The sequence below is a fragment of the Mus caroli genome, chromosome 6 (genome assembly GCF_900094665.2).
Source record: "Mus caroli chromosome 6, CAROLI_EIJ_v1.1, whole genome shotgun sequence".
Classification (NCBI taxonomy): domain Eukaryota; kingdom Metazoa; phylum Chordata; class Mammalia; order Rodentia; family Muridae; genus Mus; species Mus caroli.
Window position 1 is genome coordinate 33,369,940 of NC_034575.1, and position 16,297 is coordinate 33,386,236.

At 43.8% G+C, this 16,297-nt stretch overlaps 1 protein-coding gene across 1 annotated transcript in view; it reads right to left on the reverse strand.

Moving 5' to 3' along the window:
- The window catches only part of Hipk2 (homeodomain interacting protein kinase 2), a 187,049-nt gene that overhangs the window by 58,446 nt on the left and 112,306 nt on the right, over positions 1–16,297 (reverse strand). Inside the window, exon 3 of the mRNA XM_029478639.1 lies at positions 191–314. Within this exon, the coding sequence (XP_029334499.1) occupies positions 191–314 (124 nt within the window). The remainder of the gene's footprint in view (positions 1–190; positions 315–16,297) is intronic.

Here is a 16,297-nt window from a genome sequence, read left to right on the forward strand (position 1 = left end):
AGAGAGAGAGAGAGAGAGAGAGAGAGAGAGAGAGAGAGAGAGAGAAGAGAAGAGAAGAGAAGAGAAGAGAAGAGGAAGCCAGGATAAGTCTAATAAGTTAATAAGGCAGGTTCTAAGTAAGATGGTAATCTAAGGTTTTCTGGATGGAGAGTGAAGTCACATAGAGAATTCCTGTGTCACCCAGACCTACCTGATCATACTCAGAAGCACCTGGGTATAATGGCCAGCCCAGGAACAGTTCAGCAATGACACAACCAAGGGACCACATGTCAATTGCCTCACAGAATGGCAAACCAAGGATGATCTCAGGGGCCCTGGAGAGGAAGAATGGAAAGAACCATCAGTGATCTGGAAACACAGTAGCTATTTCTGTATGAATTCTGGGGTACCTGTGTGGGGTCTGTGGTCTCGAGAGAGCTCTGCATTGCAGAGACTCTCCATTCTTTGGCTTTGTTATCTAGTTAGAAGAGGATGTAGTTAGCTTGCAAGTGCCGAGCGAGTAAGGGTTGGTGGGTGGCAGTACAACAGACCTACAGTGAAGCCTGTCCGTGGGCATCACCACCATCACATTCTGACCACATGAGCTCATGACCTGATAACCACACCACAAATGGTAGGAAGTTAGCTTTTGTAGCTGAACATCTCGAATTCTTTATAAAGATTGCCTAATGTTTAGGAAGGAATTCCGAAAGTCTACTTACAGGAATATGTAAAAATAGCTGCTCTCACTTAAAATAAGGCAATTAAGTCCAATATCCACTCATCCCAATGATCTTTGTCCTACATTTCTTCAAGGAAACACTACTATTACTTTTCCCATCTGTGTCTAAAAGGTTGATCTCTATAAAAGTTCTTTAATGTTACAACTATAGAACCCCATTCATGAATAGATCATCTTGAGAGTCAACCAGAATTCTACTATAAACAGTCCACTCCTGGTTGTAGGAGCTAATGTCTCTGTAAATGACAGACAAGGTCACATAGAAATTTCAAAGGCATTTTAAAGAGAAAGTACACATGTATTTGGTAACCAAGATCAGACCACAAAGTCTTTCTTTTAAGTTTTATTCATGTGCATGTGCATCTGTGTGAAAGACTGTCACAAATGTGGGGCAAGAGGGCACTAAGTCCCTTGGAACTGGAGTTAGAGGCAACACTAAATCAAGGGACAAAAGATTACAAACATGCGTGATATAAACACAACCATGAGAAGGCATGTACCACAGCACACACCATACTTCAGCAGTTTCAACTTTGGAAAAACAAAACAGAATGCAAGGACAAAGCTAATAAACAGAAGCAAGCCTCAAGCACACATCTTTCCTTAATCCTCTCCAAGTGTTACCAAGACTATCTGCTTCCTCCATACCCCATTTCTCAGAGCAATGGCCTCCTAAACGTTCCCGCCTCTCCACTGCACCCCAGCTTCTTAACCTTGTCTGAGATGCTCCTACACTCACGTGCCACACTAGAGGGATCAGGATGGCCTGTGCACTGTCGTAGTCTTGGTCAGCATCTCAGCTCTGTGTCTTGAGAGCTGCCTCTCTTCTGTACAACTGCCCATTGCTCCTGCTTTGTTAGGCCTGGCTTCCTAGGTGCCACTTTCCCATACCCAAATTTCTTGCCTGTCTATACCCTTTGCTAGAGCATCCTCCTTCTTTGTCCAAATGCTCTATGTACCATCTTCTCTTCTTTTCTTTCTATTCTTCCCCTACATGACTATCATGGTTTTGTGTTTATCCTGAATGATACACTGGGTTGGGGGATATAGCTCAGGGGTAGTGTACTTGCCTAGTATGCACATGGTCCTAAGCTCAATCTCCAGTATTATAAAGCAGGTATGTTGGACTCTTATTTAGAAATAGGGTTGTTGTAGGTTTAATTAGTTAAGATGAAGCTCTATCATAGAAGGTGGGTCCTAGTCCAATATGACAGGTGTCTTTATTGGGACAGGGACATTTTGCCTCAGACACTGACAAGATGGCCATATGATGACAGAGGTGGAGACTGCATCTATGTGCCACAAGCCAAGGAGTACCTACATCCACAAAAAGCTAGAGAAGGCAGGGAAATATCCTCTCCTCCATCCTTAAGGTCCAGTTAACATCTTTACTTTCCACTGTTTGCCTTTCCACTGTCATTTCAAGTCACTTTTCTACTGCAACAGGCTCTGGTGCCAGCAGTGTCTTTTCAACTTCCAGAATACCTTAAGCACCTTCTGGACCAGTAGGCTTCAGGTAATGTGGTTGCTTCTGCCTCCGTGCTTGCCCCATGGCTCTCAAACAGCTTCCTCCTCATCCTTCACAGCTCTGCTTAATTGTCACCACCATAGACAGACCTCCTCTGACACCAGTTAGTTGCCATCTCCAGCACCATAAATGTCACTTTATAGCACTTTCCCCAATAACATCCTTTCTGTCTCTCTTCCTCTACAAAGCCCGTGAGGGCAGCCCAGTGCTTGACATTTAGTTGCCACTTGGTCAATACATACATGTTGATTGAATACACCATATTAAATATAAGAAGTGTGAAACATGAGTTAGGGTGGGAGCTCTGTGCAGTGCAGACAAAGGAGAAGGAAGGGGTAAGTCTTCATAAGGAACTAAGTCTGGGCCCTGGTACAGGAGGACTCAGCTACAGATAGCAGGCACTGAGGCCCAAAGGGGCATGTGTGTACCAGCCCATGCTCAGTTGCACAGACACCTGAGCAAGGGAGATGGGAGGAGAGCCTGTGTGTTTATCTGCAGATGGTTCACCAAAGACTTACAGCAAGAAAGGTGAGGTGTGGAAACCTGAAATTGGTGCCAAGGTCTCTCACGGTTACGATTTCACCCGTCTTTTTTATTTTGGGGTGGGGTGGGGTGTCACTGTACCTCTAAAGTAGATCGCTAAACTATACCATGAAGTTGTATGCCATGCTCGGCTTTCACCGGTACTAGGTAAATGAAGTAGTCCTCAATTCATGCTTCTATTATAGTTACTAACTCAGCTCTTGCTTTTGGTCTCAGCCTTCCTTTTCATGTCTCAAAGGATAAGTTCCTTTTCTCTGTGCATACGAAACCTATTTTTGAACTATTTTTCCCCTTCCTATCCCTTCCAGTCTTCCTTACTCAAATATATGCTGCTCACTTTGCATCTACTATCTACACCAGTAGATCAAGATGTAAATATGAATGGCAGACTGGTGCAAGAGATATTAACTAAGCAGCTGCTGCCTCAAAGAACTATCTTAAAGAAATCTCTCTGATTAGATTATTTAGGACACTAAAAACCCTTTGAACATTCATGAAGTGTCAAATAATTACATCCAAGATAGAGAAAATATCTTCTTATATCCTAACATGGCACTAAAAGTTCTTGTTTTCCTTCCTTTTATTCATGGCAGGGAGAGATGTCTCATTGGCTAGCTCACTATACAGCTCTGGCTGGCTGTGTAGTGTGTTTCTGAAACTCACAGACATCTGCCTGCCTTTACCTCTTGAGTGCTAGGATTAAAAGTGTGCACCACATGCCTGGTTAAGTTGTAGCTTCTAATAATAATAATAATAATAATAATAATAATAATAATAACAACAACAACAACACCTCTGTCATTTTTGACCCATCAACAACACATTTGCCTATCTGTCTCTTTTTAAATCTATAAGAATATGGTCTGGGTCTCATTTATCTTAGATTCCAAGCTAGGTACACTGGCGCTGCTCTTTCAATAGCTGTTTGAGGCCCCAGGAAAGAAAGATACTTGTCAGGCTAGTGAGGAGGCTCAGCAGTGAAGGTATCTGTATTTATAGCAACCTGAGTTTGATCCCTAGAATCTAGGTAAAGGTGAGAGGAGGGAATTGACACAAAGTTGTCCTCTGACTCTATGTGCATGGTATACGCAGCACTAATAATAATAAACTTTATTTGAAAAGAACCCACTTCTCTCTTTGGATGCCTGCAATCTTTGGGGACATGTGTGTACTTTGCTGTGATTTTTTACATACCTTGTTCCTGTGATGCTAGACTCCAAGGCTCTGAGTTCATGAAGGCTCCCTCAAAAGTCAATTCTAAAGTTTTTTTTTTTTTTTTTTTTTTTGTCTGTTTAGCTTCCCTGTCAGTAGCTGCAGAAACGCCCACTCTTTCCTGAGGCATACTCTGACCAGGTCACTCCACACTGGGCTTTGGCTTCAGCTGCACTCGGTCTCTTACTTAAATGTTTAGCCATTCAGTGTTACTATGTGCCAGGCACTATGCTGGGGCTCAGGAGCAAACAATAAATCAAAGCCTGGGGGCCCTTGGAGGTCACTATCTAGTTAGAGGCAGCTTCATGCAGACAGCACAGGTATACCACATGGAATGTGTACATATTACATGAAGAAGGGCAAACTGGGCGAGGAAAGACAAGAGCTGGGGGCTTCCCATGAGAGGTCTGAGCTAACCTTGTACCTGGCAAGGCAGTGAGTATTCCTCCCCCATGTCACTGCTGTATCACCAGTGCCTAGGCCGTGGACGGTTCCCAATATACATTTCTAGAAGGGACAACTGTGGCAACAGCAGCACCCAGCAGCTCCCTCTGGAGGCTGGCGACATCACCCTGGCAACACTATGACAAGAGACACTCTGCTTTGGCTCTTCCAGATTTGGGAGGCTTGAGGTCACATTCCATGGAGGTTGTTTTTGTCCTCAGAGTTGTGCCAGTACAAGAAGGACCCTGGGTACATGGATCTCTGTTCTGCAGATCACTCAGCTGACAGCTGCTCTATACTTACACTGCCATGGTGCCACCTCATGTAACCATTTTAAAGAATCTCACTACTATTTTGGGGCATCAAAAATACTTTAAACACATTCATGAAGTGTCAGACAAAACTGCACCTAAGAAAGAGAGTGACTATTCCTTTCCAACATGACCCTCATAAGATACCATACATTCCATTTTCTATGGGAGGTTAGAAAAACAACTGTCACTTTCAACACATCAATGACTGAAGCTTTGTTATTAGCTCCACTGCTCTCTTGACAGTGCACATAAGGAATAAGTTATTCTTCGATCAGTCTAGACCACGTGACCCTGCAGAGGCTGGCTTCCAAGAGAGGTGTGAAGACTGCAGCCAGGAGCCCAGTGCACATGGGTCCAATCCTAGTATTTTTAAGTACTGGCCATATACCTCATTCTAGAAGGAGGGGCCTGAAAGAAGGTTAAATAGAGCATGGCAGGAAGTACCTCACAAAAGTTCTAGGACAATCAAGCAATTCTAAATAACTTAGCTATTATCTGACTTAATCTATATGGCAGTAATCAAACAAAAAGAATACCCCTTTTCTGGTGTTCTTTTTTGGTGCTCTGGATCCAACCCAGGGTCTTGCTCATGCTAGGAACATGCTGCTGTCACTTCCATCGTTCCTTCTCCTCATGTGCAAGACACCCTTTCTTCTTCACATTAGAAGCCACAGCCACAGACCTCTCATGCACTGTAGAAGCAGAGATCCCTCCTATAACCCATCTTCCATTTATTTGGTCTAATGCAGATGGCAGTAGCATTCACAGAACTACAAGGCAGGGACTGAAGGCAGCACTTGCCCTGCCCTGCCCTGCCCTGCCCTGCCCTGCCCTGCCCTGCCCTGCCCTGCCCTGCGGGTAGTCTTCCTATCAATATGGTAGTTGAGATGCCAGAGTGATACCCTGGGAACAAAACCCAGGGAAGAGGTCTGAGGATTTAATCGAGGAGTTGACCCTGTGTGTACTCACAGCATTCATTGCCGCAGAGGTCTGCTGCAGGAGCTGGGCACACACCCTGCTCACTCCAGTGTCCTTGGCTAACCACTGGCCCAGAGTCAAGTATCTTACTCTTGCCCACAGTCTATGACAGAGCAAGGGCAAGGTTCACATGCATTTCTGATGTAAGTGTTCAGTCTGCAGACCATTCAGAGAGCCTGGAGGAGAGCTGAGCATGTCTGGGAAAATGCTACTCAATTTCTCCAAGTTTTATTTTACCCTCTATAAAATGTGATTATTAATCTCACTTTTTCCTCTTGTCTGTATAGTAGCTTATGAAGATAAATTATGGCCAGTAGAATTATAAAGCAGTTTGAACTCCTTGGAAGCAAGAAACTCTATTAGTCCCTGGTATTTTATAATCACTGATATTATAAGGTGTACTCAAATTGAACTGCAGTGAAGAAGTCTGTTCCCACAAATATATGCAGATTGAAAGTAACCTCGATATGGCTGGGGCAGAAGCAATCAAAATGTAAAATTGTATTTCAGATGGGTTGTTAAATCTTATGTTTCTATTGCAATACTAAGGAGACTTGGCAATGCTGCCATGAGTTCTGAGCCACTGCTGAGACTGGTGGCCTGGAATGGAGGCATGGGACTCCATCAAAGCCACATAGGGCCCAAAAAATAGCAACAGAAATCTGAAGGAGAAGGCAAATCTGAGAGGAATGAGAGCTCATGTAGAAAACAGCCTACAGGTAAAGACTAGAGAACACCTTAGGGTACCACTCAGGATGAATATCCTTGGATCACAGGTAAGGCTGCCAGGAAAACTGTCCTGCATCTGTAGAAATGAGTTCAAACTGTGTCCAGGAAGTCACAGGGCAGCCCAACTGGAGATTTGAACAGTGATGCAGGCCTGGCTAGTGGGTTTTGAGTCCAGAAGGGAAGCGGAGGAAACCCTACTTAGCCTTTAGGTAACAGCTTGTACAGCAGACAGAGAAAAAACAAAGCAGAGATCTCCACGTAGGATCTGTGGCCACTGCTCAATGCTCATAAAACTGTGCTGATGAGGATTAAGACCTTCGAGACCCTCACTGAAAACTGTTTTTGGCTATCACCAATAAAAACGCTCAAGACATTGAAACAGCCTTGTGTCCATATGGGAAGGTGACTTAAACAGTTTGGTCTACATGTTGACATCTGTCTCATGCCACACTTGGACAGTCTCCAAAGGACGCTGGCTTTCTTGATCTCACTGGCCATTTCCAGCACAATGTTAGGACCAGAGGGGTAGCTATTTTTATTTGTATTGGCAGTGAGCCTCTTAGCTCTGAATGAGACCTTTTCCAAGTGTGCACTAATACAAATGTATTTTCTATACTAATCCTTGATTCCTAGGGCTACCACACTTCTGCCAAGGACACCATCAAAATCAAACTCTAGTTCTGTTGCTTACATATGGAAGAAAAAGTTGGCTCTGGGACACAAACTGAATATAACACAAAGGCCTCTAATAGTATTGGTGGACTGAAGCCAGCTCTCAGATTTCTAAGGTAGATTCTGACATTGGCCTTGCAGTTTGTTTGTATGTACTAGGGTAGGTAAAACAAAGCAAAGAATACAGCTTGGTGGTGGTGGCACATTCCTTTAATGACAACACTTGGGAGGCAAAGGCAGGTGGATCTCTGAGTTCAAGGCTTAGTCTGGTTTACAAATCTAGTTCCAGGACAGAAAAACTCTGTCTCAAAACAGTACCCTACTAAACTAACAAACAAACCAAACCAACCAACCAAATAAACAAACAAACAAAAAAAGAATACACAAATAGAGACATATAGTCACTTAAATAAAGCTAAATTGGCGTGACATTTGATAAACAGATAAAGAAGAGAAAGAAGTAAAAATAAAAACAAATTCCGCACTCTGTGTGTATCTCACTGGGAATGTTCCTAGGAAGAACTAGCTTAGATCTTTTCTAGGAAGAGCCACCAAGGTTCATCTCAGAAACACTCAGCAGCCCTGGAATTCCTCGAATCCTTACCTCCCTGGCCGGGAAGCTTTCATTGCCTGTTTCTGGCCTGGGTGGCCTACATTTTCCAATCTTGTCTCTGATGTTTTACCAGGAAGTCAAAGGTTGCAGGAGAGAGCCCATGCAGGGCTATAGTGCCACCTGGATGGGCTTTATGTTGGTGCCTTTTGCCAAAGTATATGCTCAACAAATGTTAGTAGATAGTTACTAGTCAGCCCAAGGAATTGAATTACGAGGCCTGCTGGTATCCACATAGTGATTTGTTTTACAGTTATAACTTCAGGTGCTTTCAACAATTAAAAAATACTTATTTCATTGAGAAAGACAGACACAAAGAAGTATACAACAATGCCTAGGAAGAAGTCCCAAAACATGCAGGGTTATATACCCCCCTTCATGTTTGATCCCTACTACCCAGATAAAAACCCGGAAGTGGTCATCCTCATTTGCAATCCCAGTGCCTACTGCATGTGGGAGGAGAGAGGAGGACCCTGGGGTTTTCTAATTAACCAGGGATTTCCAGGCTCTGTCTCAAAAAAAAAAAAAAAAAAAAAAAGAAGGCAGGAATGATATTTGAAGTTGATTTCTGGCTTCCACATACACACACAAAGAGAAAGGGAGGGATGGAGGGAGGCAAGAGAGGAGGAGAGAAGAGAGAATGCATAAATGTGGGTATGTTCATCCCATTGTACACCTACATATCCCACATAACTGCATACACACACACAGAGACAGAGAGAGAGACAGAGAGAGAGAGAACAAAAAATATTAGAAAGCAAAGACAACTACAGCAAAGAGCATCCCAGAATGTCAAACCCCTCTTGTCTTCTACATACTGTCCTTTCTCCTCAAAGGGCCTTGAAACCTGTGCCTGTTTGCCAAAGGCACACAAAAAATGAGTGGGAGTCACATTGGTGAAATGGACCTCCGGCCTCAGCTGTCCCCCGCCTCATGAAAGTCAAGGTAAGGTAGGTCTGATGGAACTGGAAAGGACAGAACATGCACATGGGCGACATGCGTCTTACAGTTTCTTCTGCTCAGTGGTTTCCTTCTGCTTTGTTAACTATGTCGACTGAAGCTGAGGGCTAAAAGTGTGCAGTTATAGATTCTAAGGGGACACCTGCTGATTCTGGAAAGGGCCAACTCAAACATCTGTCATCTGTCATGGCTTTCTGAGGGCAACCCCTCATTCCTCTACCCTGAAAGGGAATTTGGAATTTCAGCAGCATCCCTATATTTGGCCTGGTGACATATCAAAGCTACCAACAGAGTGAAAATCTGATGTCATGTCATGGAGGGGCTAGCTTTTTCCATGTCAACCTAGTAGTCAAGGCTCACTCTCTACCAAGACAGTGATATTACCTATGTGTCGCTTTGCTGATTTAAACGTCAACATTCACACTGCTCTGACATTTAGCTTTGACTGATTCATTCTGAGTACTCGGTAAATGTTTGTTGGGTAAATGAACATGAGCCGGAGTGTCAGTGCTTCCCTTCCCACAGTGCCCTGTGCCTGGGCTGGAGAGACCTCTGCGCTCCAATTCATAGACAAGGGGACTGCACCATAGACAAGGCTCATTTCTCCCACCCTCATCTGGTCATGTGATTTGTAAGGTTAAATGGCAAAGCCAGTATTTATTGCTGCTGATTAGGGATAAAAGAGAGGGTTCTGACACTAGAAACTTATTCTTTGAAAAGGAGGTACATTTGGTGTCACCGACTGGAACCAGACCAATTCAGAGAACAGAAGCCAGAAACCTGAGCTATGAAAAAGACCCCACTGAGCATGATGGCAGACATTCTAGAGGGTGAATTTCCACTGCAGTGGCAGGGAGAGCATCAGAGATTTCCTTCTGATCACTGTATAGTGAGTGGAGGATTACCAGAACCAAGGGCCAAAGCCGGCTAACACCCTGCAGAGCAAGTTCTCAGCAGAAACTTGGAGCTAGCTGATAGGGTATATATTGACCCAGTAAAAGTAGGATGTGGCTATCTCCAAGCAAGCAGGCATGTGTGGGCCTAGATGGGACATGGAGATGAGGCCAGCTCTCTAGGGAAAGTGCAAATGATCCTGGTTTTGCCAGAAAACCAAACCTGCAAAGGGGACTCTCAAGAGTATGTCCTTTAAGACTACAGCAGTAAACACCCATAGAACGGGTTTCACTATGGCCCACTGTCTTACAGTATGCTCTCCTGGGATTTGCCCAGGGCCAGGGCAAGGGAAGAGCTCTTGCAGCTATAGGCTGGTTGCCTCAACAGAAGTTAGGAACAGGGGTATTCTGCTGAATAAGGTGGGTACAAACTCAAGCCAAGGGCAACTTATTTAAGAGATAACTTTCAATATTCATGTGCTAGGGAAATAAAACTAAACCCAAATTTGCTTGCTTATGTCTTAGTTCCACAAGAAAGGCTCAGCTGTCTCTTTAAATCTGCCACTAGGGCATGCAGAAGTGTTGCAGGCAGGTAATCTGAATGTCATCTGAACCATCAACTCATACAAGGATGGATGGCATTGCTATCCCCTGGTGACAGCTGCTGAATCCTGAGACACCCACAGAAAACTAAGCAGAACACAGAAGATCTTTCTGTTGGTGCAAGATGCTGAACTATTCCCCCAGGTGGAAATACCATTGCCCCATTTTCCCATAAACTGCAGGTTTTATTATAACAATTGGGCCTCTTTTGTAATCTAAGAGCTGGGACTGCAGGCCTTTGGAAGGAGTAACACTCGGCAAGAGATTAGAATGTTCATTTTGTTCTCATGAACACCAAACACTCCTCTAGCAGAGGGAGCTAACTGGTGGGTCCTGGAACTAAGGAGTTGCTACACTTGGGGATAAGAAGTAGAGAGGAGGGAGAAAGGGATTGTATGGCAAGGCAATATGGAGGGCCGAAAGGCTGTGCTCTCCACGAAAGCCTCCCATTTCCTGTCACTTCCTCCATCACCTCCAGCACAGTTTTGTGTCTTTGGAAAATGGTTTTTTGTTCCCTCTAGGACAATCCCCTCACCAAGGGGATGTGCTTTCCTCTGTCCTCCCACTTTCATTAGAATGGTACTCACTTTCACTGGTAGGTATAGCTAGTCAGCTCTGCACCTAGACTGGAAGCACCTTGGGGCCACAGGCTCCATATCCTGGTGTCAGTGCACCTTGCAGCACCCGGCAGAGCCTTACACACAGGAAGTGAGAGGTGTGAACAGAACCGCCTGACTTTGTTCACGTGATGGTTGTGATGGCGATGGTTCAGGTCAGCACCTCTCTCCTACCATAAAAACCTAGAAATTGTTCTATCACACTCAAGTGATTATGAGAGGATGGAGTGAGAATGCCACATTCTGACTATTTTTGAGGACAGAAGGGAGAGGGAGTGATAATGGGCATTTCAATGGGGGAAATTTCAGGAGAAACAAACAAACAAAAATCCTGCTTTTAGCAAAAATCTGACCAAGGGAATTTGTACACTTAAAAACATATGCATAAACTGATGGGGTGGTAGGAAGAAAGAACATATGTGAACATGTGTGTACACCACACATACACATCTAAAGATGAGGAAACAATAACGAAGACAGGGAGGGAGAAGACTAGATGGAAGATATCAAAGAATCACCTAACTACTTCCCAGGCAATTTGATAGATATTTGAAGGGATGGCCAAAATCCTAGTGTGAGGAACTCAGTTTTCTTGCTACCAAAGAATAAGAGTTTGCAATAGCATCTGCACCAGCAAGTGGTGGCCTGTCCCCTGTCTCCTGAGAATAGAAGGAAGTGTCTGCATGCATGTATTCAGGCCTGTTTTGGACTCCCAAGAGACCAGAAATTCCTTAGGGAGACAGAACCCACACTGGTTTCCTAAGGAAGTCTTGGCAATGTTCTGCTGGGATTAGCACTGTGCACAGCGGGTACTTAGTACCAACTGACAAAAGGAGCCAAACTCAGAGGCCACAGTTGAAAAGCTCTAACCCAGGACTGTCTAGTTCTTTTTCATTTAGCCTCAACAACTGACAAAAAGAGAAAGAAAAATAACAACCCCCTAATCCTCCAAGGATTCAACTGAGAGTTGATTCTGAAGCTAAGTAGAACCTTGCCTTGTTAGAAATTTGGCTTGGATAAAAATCCCACAGAAGTGTTCGTGGTTGCTTAACCTAAGTGCTCTCTCAGCAAACACACGCATGAAGAAGCCCTGGTGCACATACACAGTGGATGTTTACTCAGTCGGAAGCAATGAAATTATGTCACTGTAGGAAAATGGATGGAACTGGAGATCATCATGTCAAGCAACAGAAACCCAACTCAGGACCAGCGCTGTTAGGAGGCACTTAGACACACTAAGTTTCCCTGGACTCTGAAGAAAGTAGGAAACAGAAAGTGGGTTGATTTACAGTTTGCTCAATGGGTGTGTGTGCCCAATATCCTCCCACCATGCCAGTAGCCATCTTACAATTTTTACAAAGCCATAAGGCAAAGGTTAGAACATATGCAAATTTAGCTGTGAGAGAAGTTAACAAGTCCCTCTCTAAGGGAAAAGAGAACTGGCTCCAGATGGCCTCCATATTACTCTGAGAATATTTTATGCAAGTACAGATTGAGGAAAATAGGGTCTTAAATATCCCTCATTTTTTAAAGGTAAGAGTTTCAAGTTGTTGTGAGAACCCATTTTTGGCCTTGGAGAGTTTCCTGTTCCTAAGTCCATTTGTACTATAGGTAGAAAGAGTTTTTGTGGTGAGCTTTGGAGCCCTTAAGATCGATCTCTTCCTTTGGGCACAGCCCCCACACTGGTCACTATCCTCCAGGCTTGTAGCACTGTCTCTGATCTAAGTCCCCATTGCTCCTTCTCATCTCCTTCAAAAGACCCTATTGTTTGTTTCCAGGTTTGGAAACAACTGCCCCCCTCCTCCTGGGTTTGGTATCATCACTGTAGGCTTTCCCTGACTGTTCTGCTTGGCAGAGTGAATGGATGCCACTGGGAGTTTTCCTTTCCCTGTAGGCATTGTGTTCAATATGGGCAAATATTTGTGTAGCGTCAGTATTGTGCATTAACACTAGGGCAGAATCATTAGTGATTAGATTTTACTATGGGAAACAGCAAAGCCTTGGAGAGAAAGTAAACCCCAGTGGAAGATAAAAATGCTAAGGGTGGGCATCGTAAAGTATTACTCAGAAACAATGTGGGAAATGGCAGAACTGTATTTCCTCTGTTCTTCTAAAGGGAAGTTCAGGAGAAGGTCATAAGGAGAACAATGCAGACCATCTATCACACAGCCTCTCCCCTAGAACGGTCCCTTACACACTGCAGCCTCAGATTTCAATTCTATAATTATACCACCCCCCACCCCCCCCACCTCTCCCCATCCCCGCTACAGAATGCTCGCCACCACGGCCTCCTTAAGTATATATTTCATTTCCATTTACTAACACTGGGACTTGGTGGCCACTGACTGCCAGGGTGGGCCCATACAATGTTCCCTCTCAGTTACATAAACAAATGTTACAGAATCCATACATGTTGCTAGTGGTGACCTTCTATTATCAACCTTTGGTTTTGTTTATTGAACAAACAAGAACTAGAGATCAGTTGTGGGGTTTCCTGGGGGAAACCATATTGGGATACCTTTTCTTCCCCTTAACAGCTTCATTCAAGCCAAATCTTGTTTAAGGATACAAAAGGTGGTCTTGAAAGAGGCTATAGCACCATGGGGCCTGAGGTGTATGTGTTTGAGAGCATCAGCAACACCCACTTGCCATGTTCTTTGAGTTGGTGGGTGGATCAGAAAAGGAGTACCAGAAATGGATACCATGGCAGACACTGGGGGAACCCTACTCCTTCATCTAACTCACATAAGATGGCACTGAAGCTTTGTGTAGGAAACTTTGGATTACAGCCCCCAAACTGGTCATTCCGCTTGCTCTGCTGGCTGCATGCCAACAAAGAATAGTCGAGGAATACCCCCATAGAACAGACAGGGTGAGCTAATTAGCATTCCCTCTGGGAGCAGAGGGTAGACCCCAAGCTGTCACTCTAAGCAGTGGTTCTCAACCTGTGGGTCGAGACCCTTTGATGGCCAAATCACCATCCCATAGGACTTGCACATCAAATATTTATATTACAATTCATAACATAGCAAAATTACAGTTTTGAAAGTAGCAACAAAATAATTTTATGGTTTGGGTTACCACAACATGAAGAACTATATTAAAGGGTCATAGCATTAGGAAGGTTGAGAACCAGTGCTCTAAGTGATGGTATGTGCAGGATTTTAATTAAAAAAAAAAAGTACTTTAGAATGTTCCAGAGAAGGCGTTTGAGGGATGAGCTATACATTCAGGGGATTTAACATTCACGGGTGGTCCCAGAAACGTTAGTAAATGAAACACAAATCACTGTGATGTGTGTGTTATTCTCTTAGGTCTCTTTGGAAAACCCCTTTTAGTGTTGGATTGTGTTTATAAAGGTTTTACTGAGGGTCTTCTGGGAACACAGTGGTGACAGGCAGCCTCTAAGATGGCCTGTGATAGTCTACATCTCCTTATCTGTGTTCCATTATATCAAGTGGGGTAAATATGTGGAATCGATAAGATATCACAGAAATAATGATGTGTGACTTGTGAGATTAGTTGTAAAAAGGCACTGGCTTCTAGCCTGTTGAGTTTTGAATCACTGGCTATTGGAGCAAGCAGTGGCCATATTGAGAGGATAATGAGTGCCTGCTAGCAGGCAGCGCCAGCTTGCCAGTCACAAGAGTGAGCCTCCTTAGGCTCCCGAAAGTGTCAAGTGTTTATAGCCCCAGCTAAGGGCTCAGTGAGTATAGTCTCCCAAGACTGGGCCAGGACTATCTGAGCCAAGTTGCTCTCAAGTTACTGACCCCCAGAAACTGAGATGATAACCACTTAGTGCACAAGCCACTAAGTTTTAGGGCAATTTGTCCCACAGTTATGGCTCATGTCCATGTGAAGGAATGCTATGCTCCTAGGAGAGCAGACCTGTACAAAAGCAACTCTAGATTACTCTCTGGTCAGCTTCAATAGAACAGCCTGGACACGTGTGCTGTCCTCCACTCAGTCCCTATTCTGACTGGATTCACTTAAATATCTTCTCCTAAGGAGAACAATGATGCTGGAAGCCTTCCAAACACCTTAAAGCTGGCAGGACCAAACTTGTAGGAAGAAGGCTGCAACTTGCTATCCTACAGGAAGGAGCCAACAGAGATATTAACAAATTGACCTGCATAAAACTATTTACATTTTTTAATGAAAAAAGTATTGGCATATACTAGTTACATATAATAATGAGTTTCATTGTAGCATTTCCATACATGTACATATTTTGACCGTATTCAAGATTTAATTTGACTTATTTTATTTTTTTAGACAGTGTTTCTCTGTACAGCCCTGGCTTGTCTAGAACTTACCTGTAGAGCCGGCTAGCCTTGAACTCACAGAGATCTGCCTGCCTCTGCCTCCTGAGTGCTCAGAGTAAAGAATCTAAACTTTTTAGCATTGAGAACTCAGGTGATATTACCTAAAGGTAGGGTCTTCCAGCTTCTCATGAAAATTAAAAGCTCAGGCAATTCTAGGGCCCATATTTATTGACAGCAATGATGATCTGAGGATGGTGGTGCTGCCCTTTCATAGACCCCTGTGTGCCACCTGATGTAGCTGCATCAGCTTACAGCGGCACCATCTGGCTCTACTGGCACTTGAATTCTCAGATGGATAGGAGAGAGACTAGATGTAGGGAGACAAGTAAAATATCTAAAAATAACAGTATTTTATTTTTGATTGGCACTTTAAAGGGTTATAAAATTAGTTTTCTTTGCTACCCCCACCTCCACCCCATAGCTGCTATGCCCCCACCTCCACCCCATAGCTGCTATCTCCCCTTCCCCCCACCCCTGTAGCTAGGCTGACCTAGAACTCTGCTATATACTTCAGGCAGTCCTTAAATTCTTGATCTTCTTGCTTTAGCCTCAGGAGTTCTGGGATTAGATATGTGCCACCATGCCCTGTACTTTCAAAATTAGTTTCCTTTGACAAAAAGAAAGTTCATGAAACAGCTGCCCAGAGGCAAGGGGCCATTTAAAATTTACAAAGTATGTAAAACACTTACTGCACTTTACATTAAATAGCATGCATTTTAATAGCAACGTTTATTCATGAAGGTTTTCTTATGTAAGGTCTCTGCTGAGAGGAAGTATGATGTTCCATCTTGCGGCAATCTGGCTTTCCACTACAACAATAATTTACAATACCAGAAGAAAGAAAGGCTCTGGTGCCACAGCTCTGTGACTATCTGCTGGATTCTTCTCTCCTACAAGACAGAATAATTCTTTTCTGGCCTTCTCCCAGTTATGTATTTGAAAAAGAATTATAATCAGTTCTTAGAGTAGCTTACTCGGGAATTAACTAGCCAGCCACCGGATGACTGATGTGAACAATCCTCTGTAGCTTTTACAGAACCCTGGAAGAAGAATGTGGCTAACATACATATCATGCTCTTAAGAAAAGATGCTCACAGTCAGCTATTGGATGGATCACAGNGCCCCCAATGGAGGAGCTAGAGAAAGTA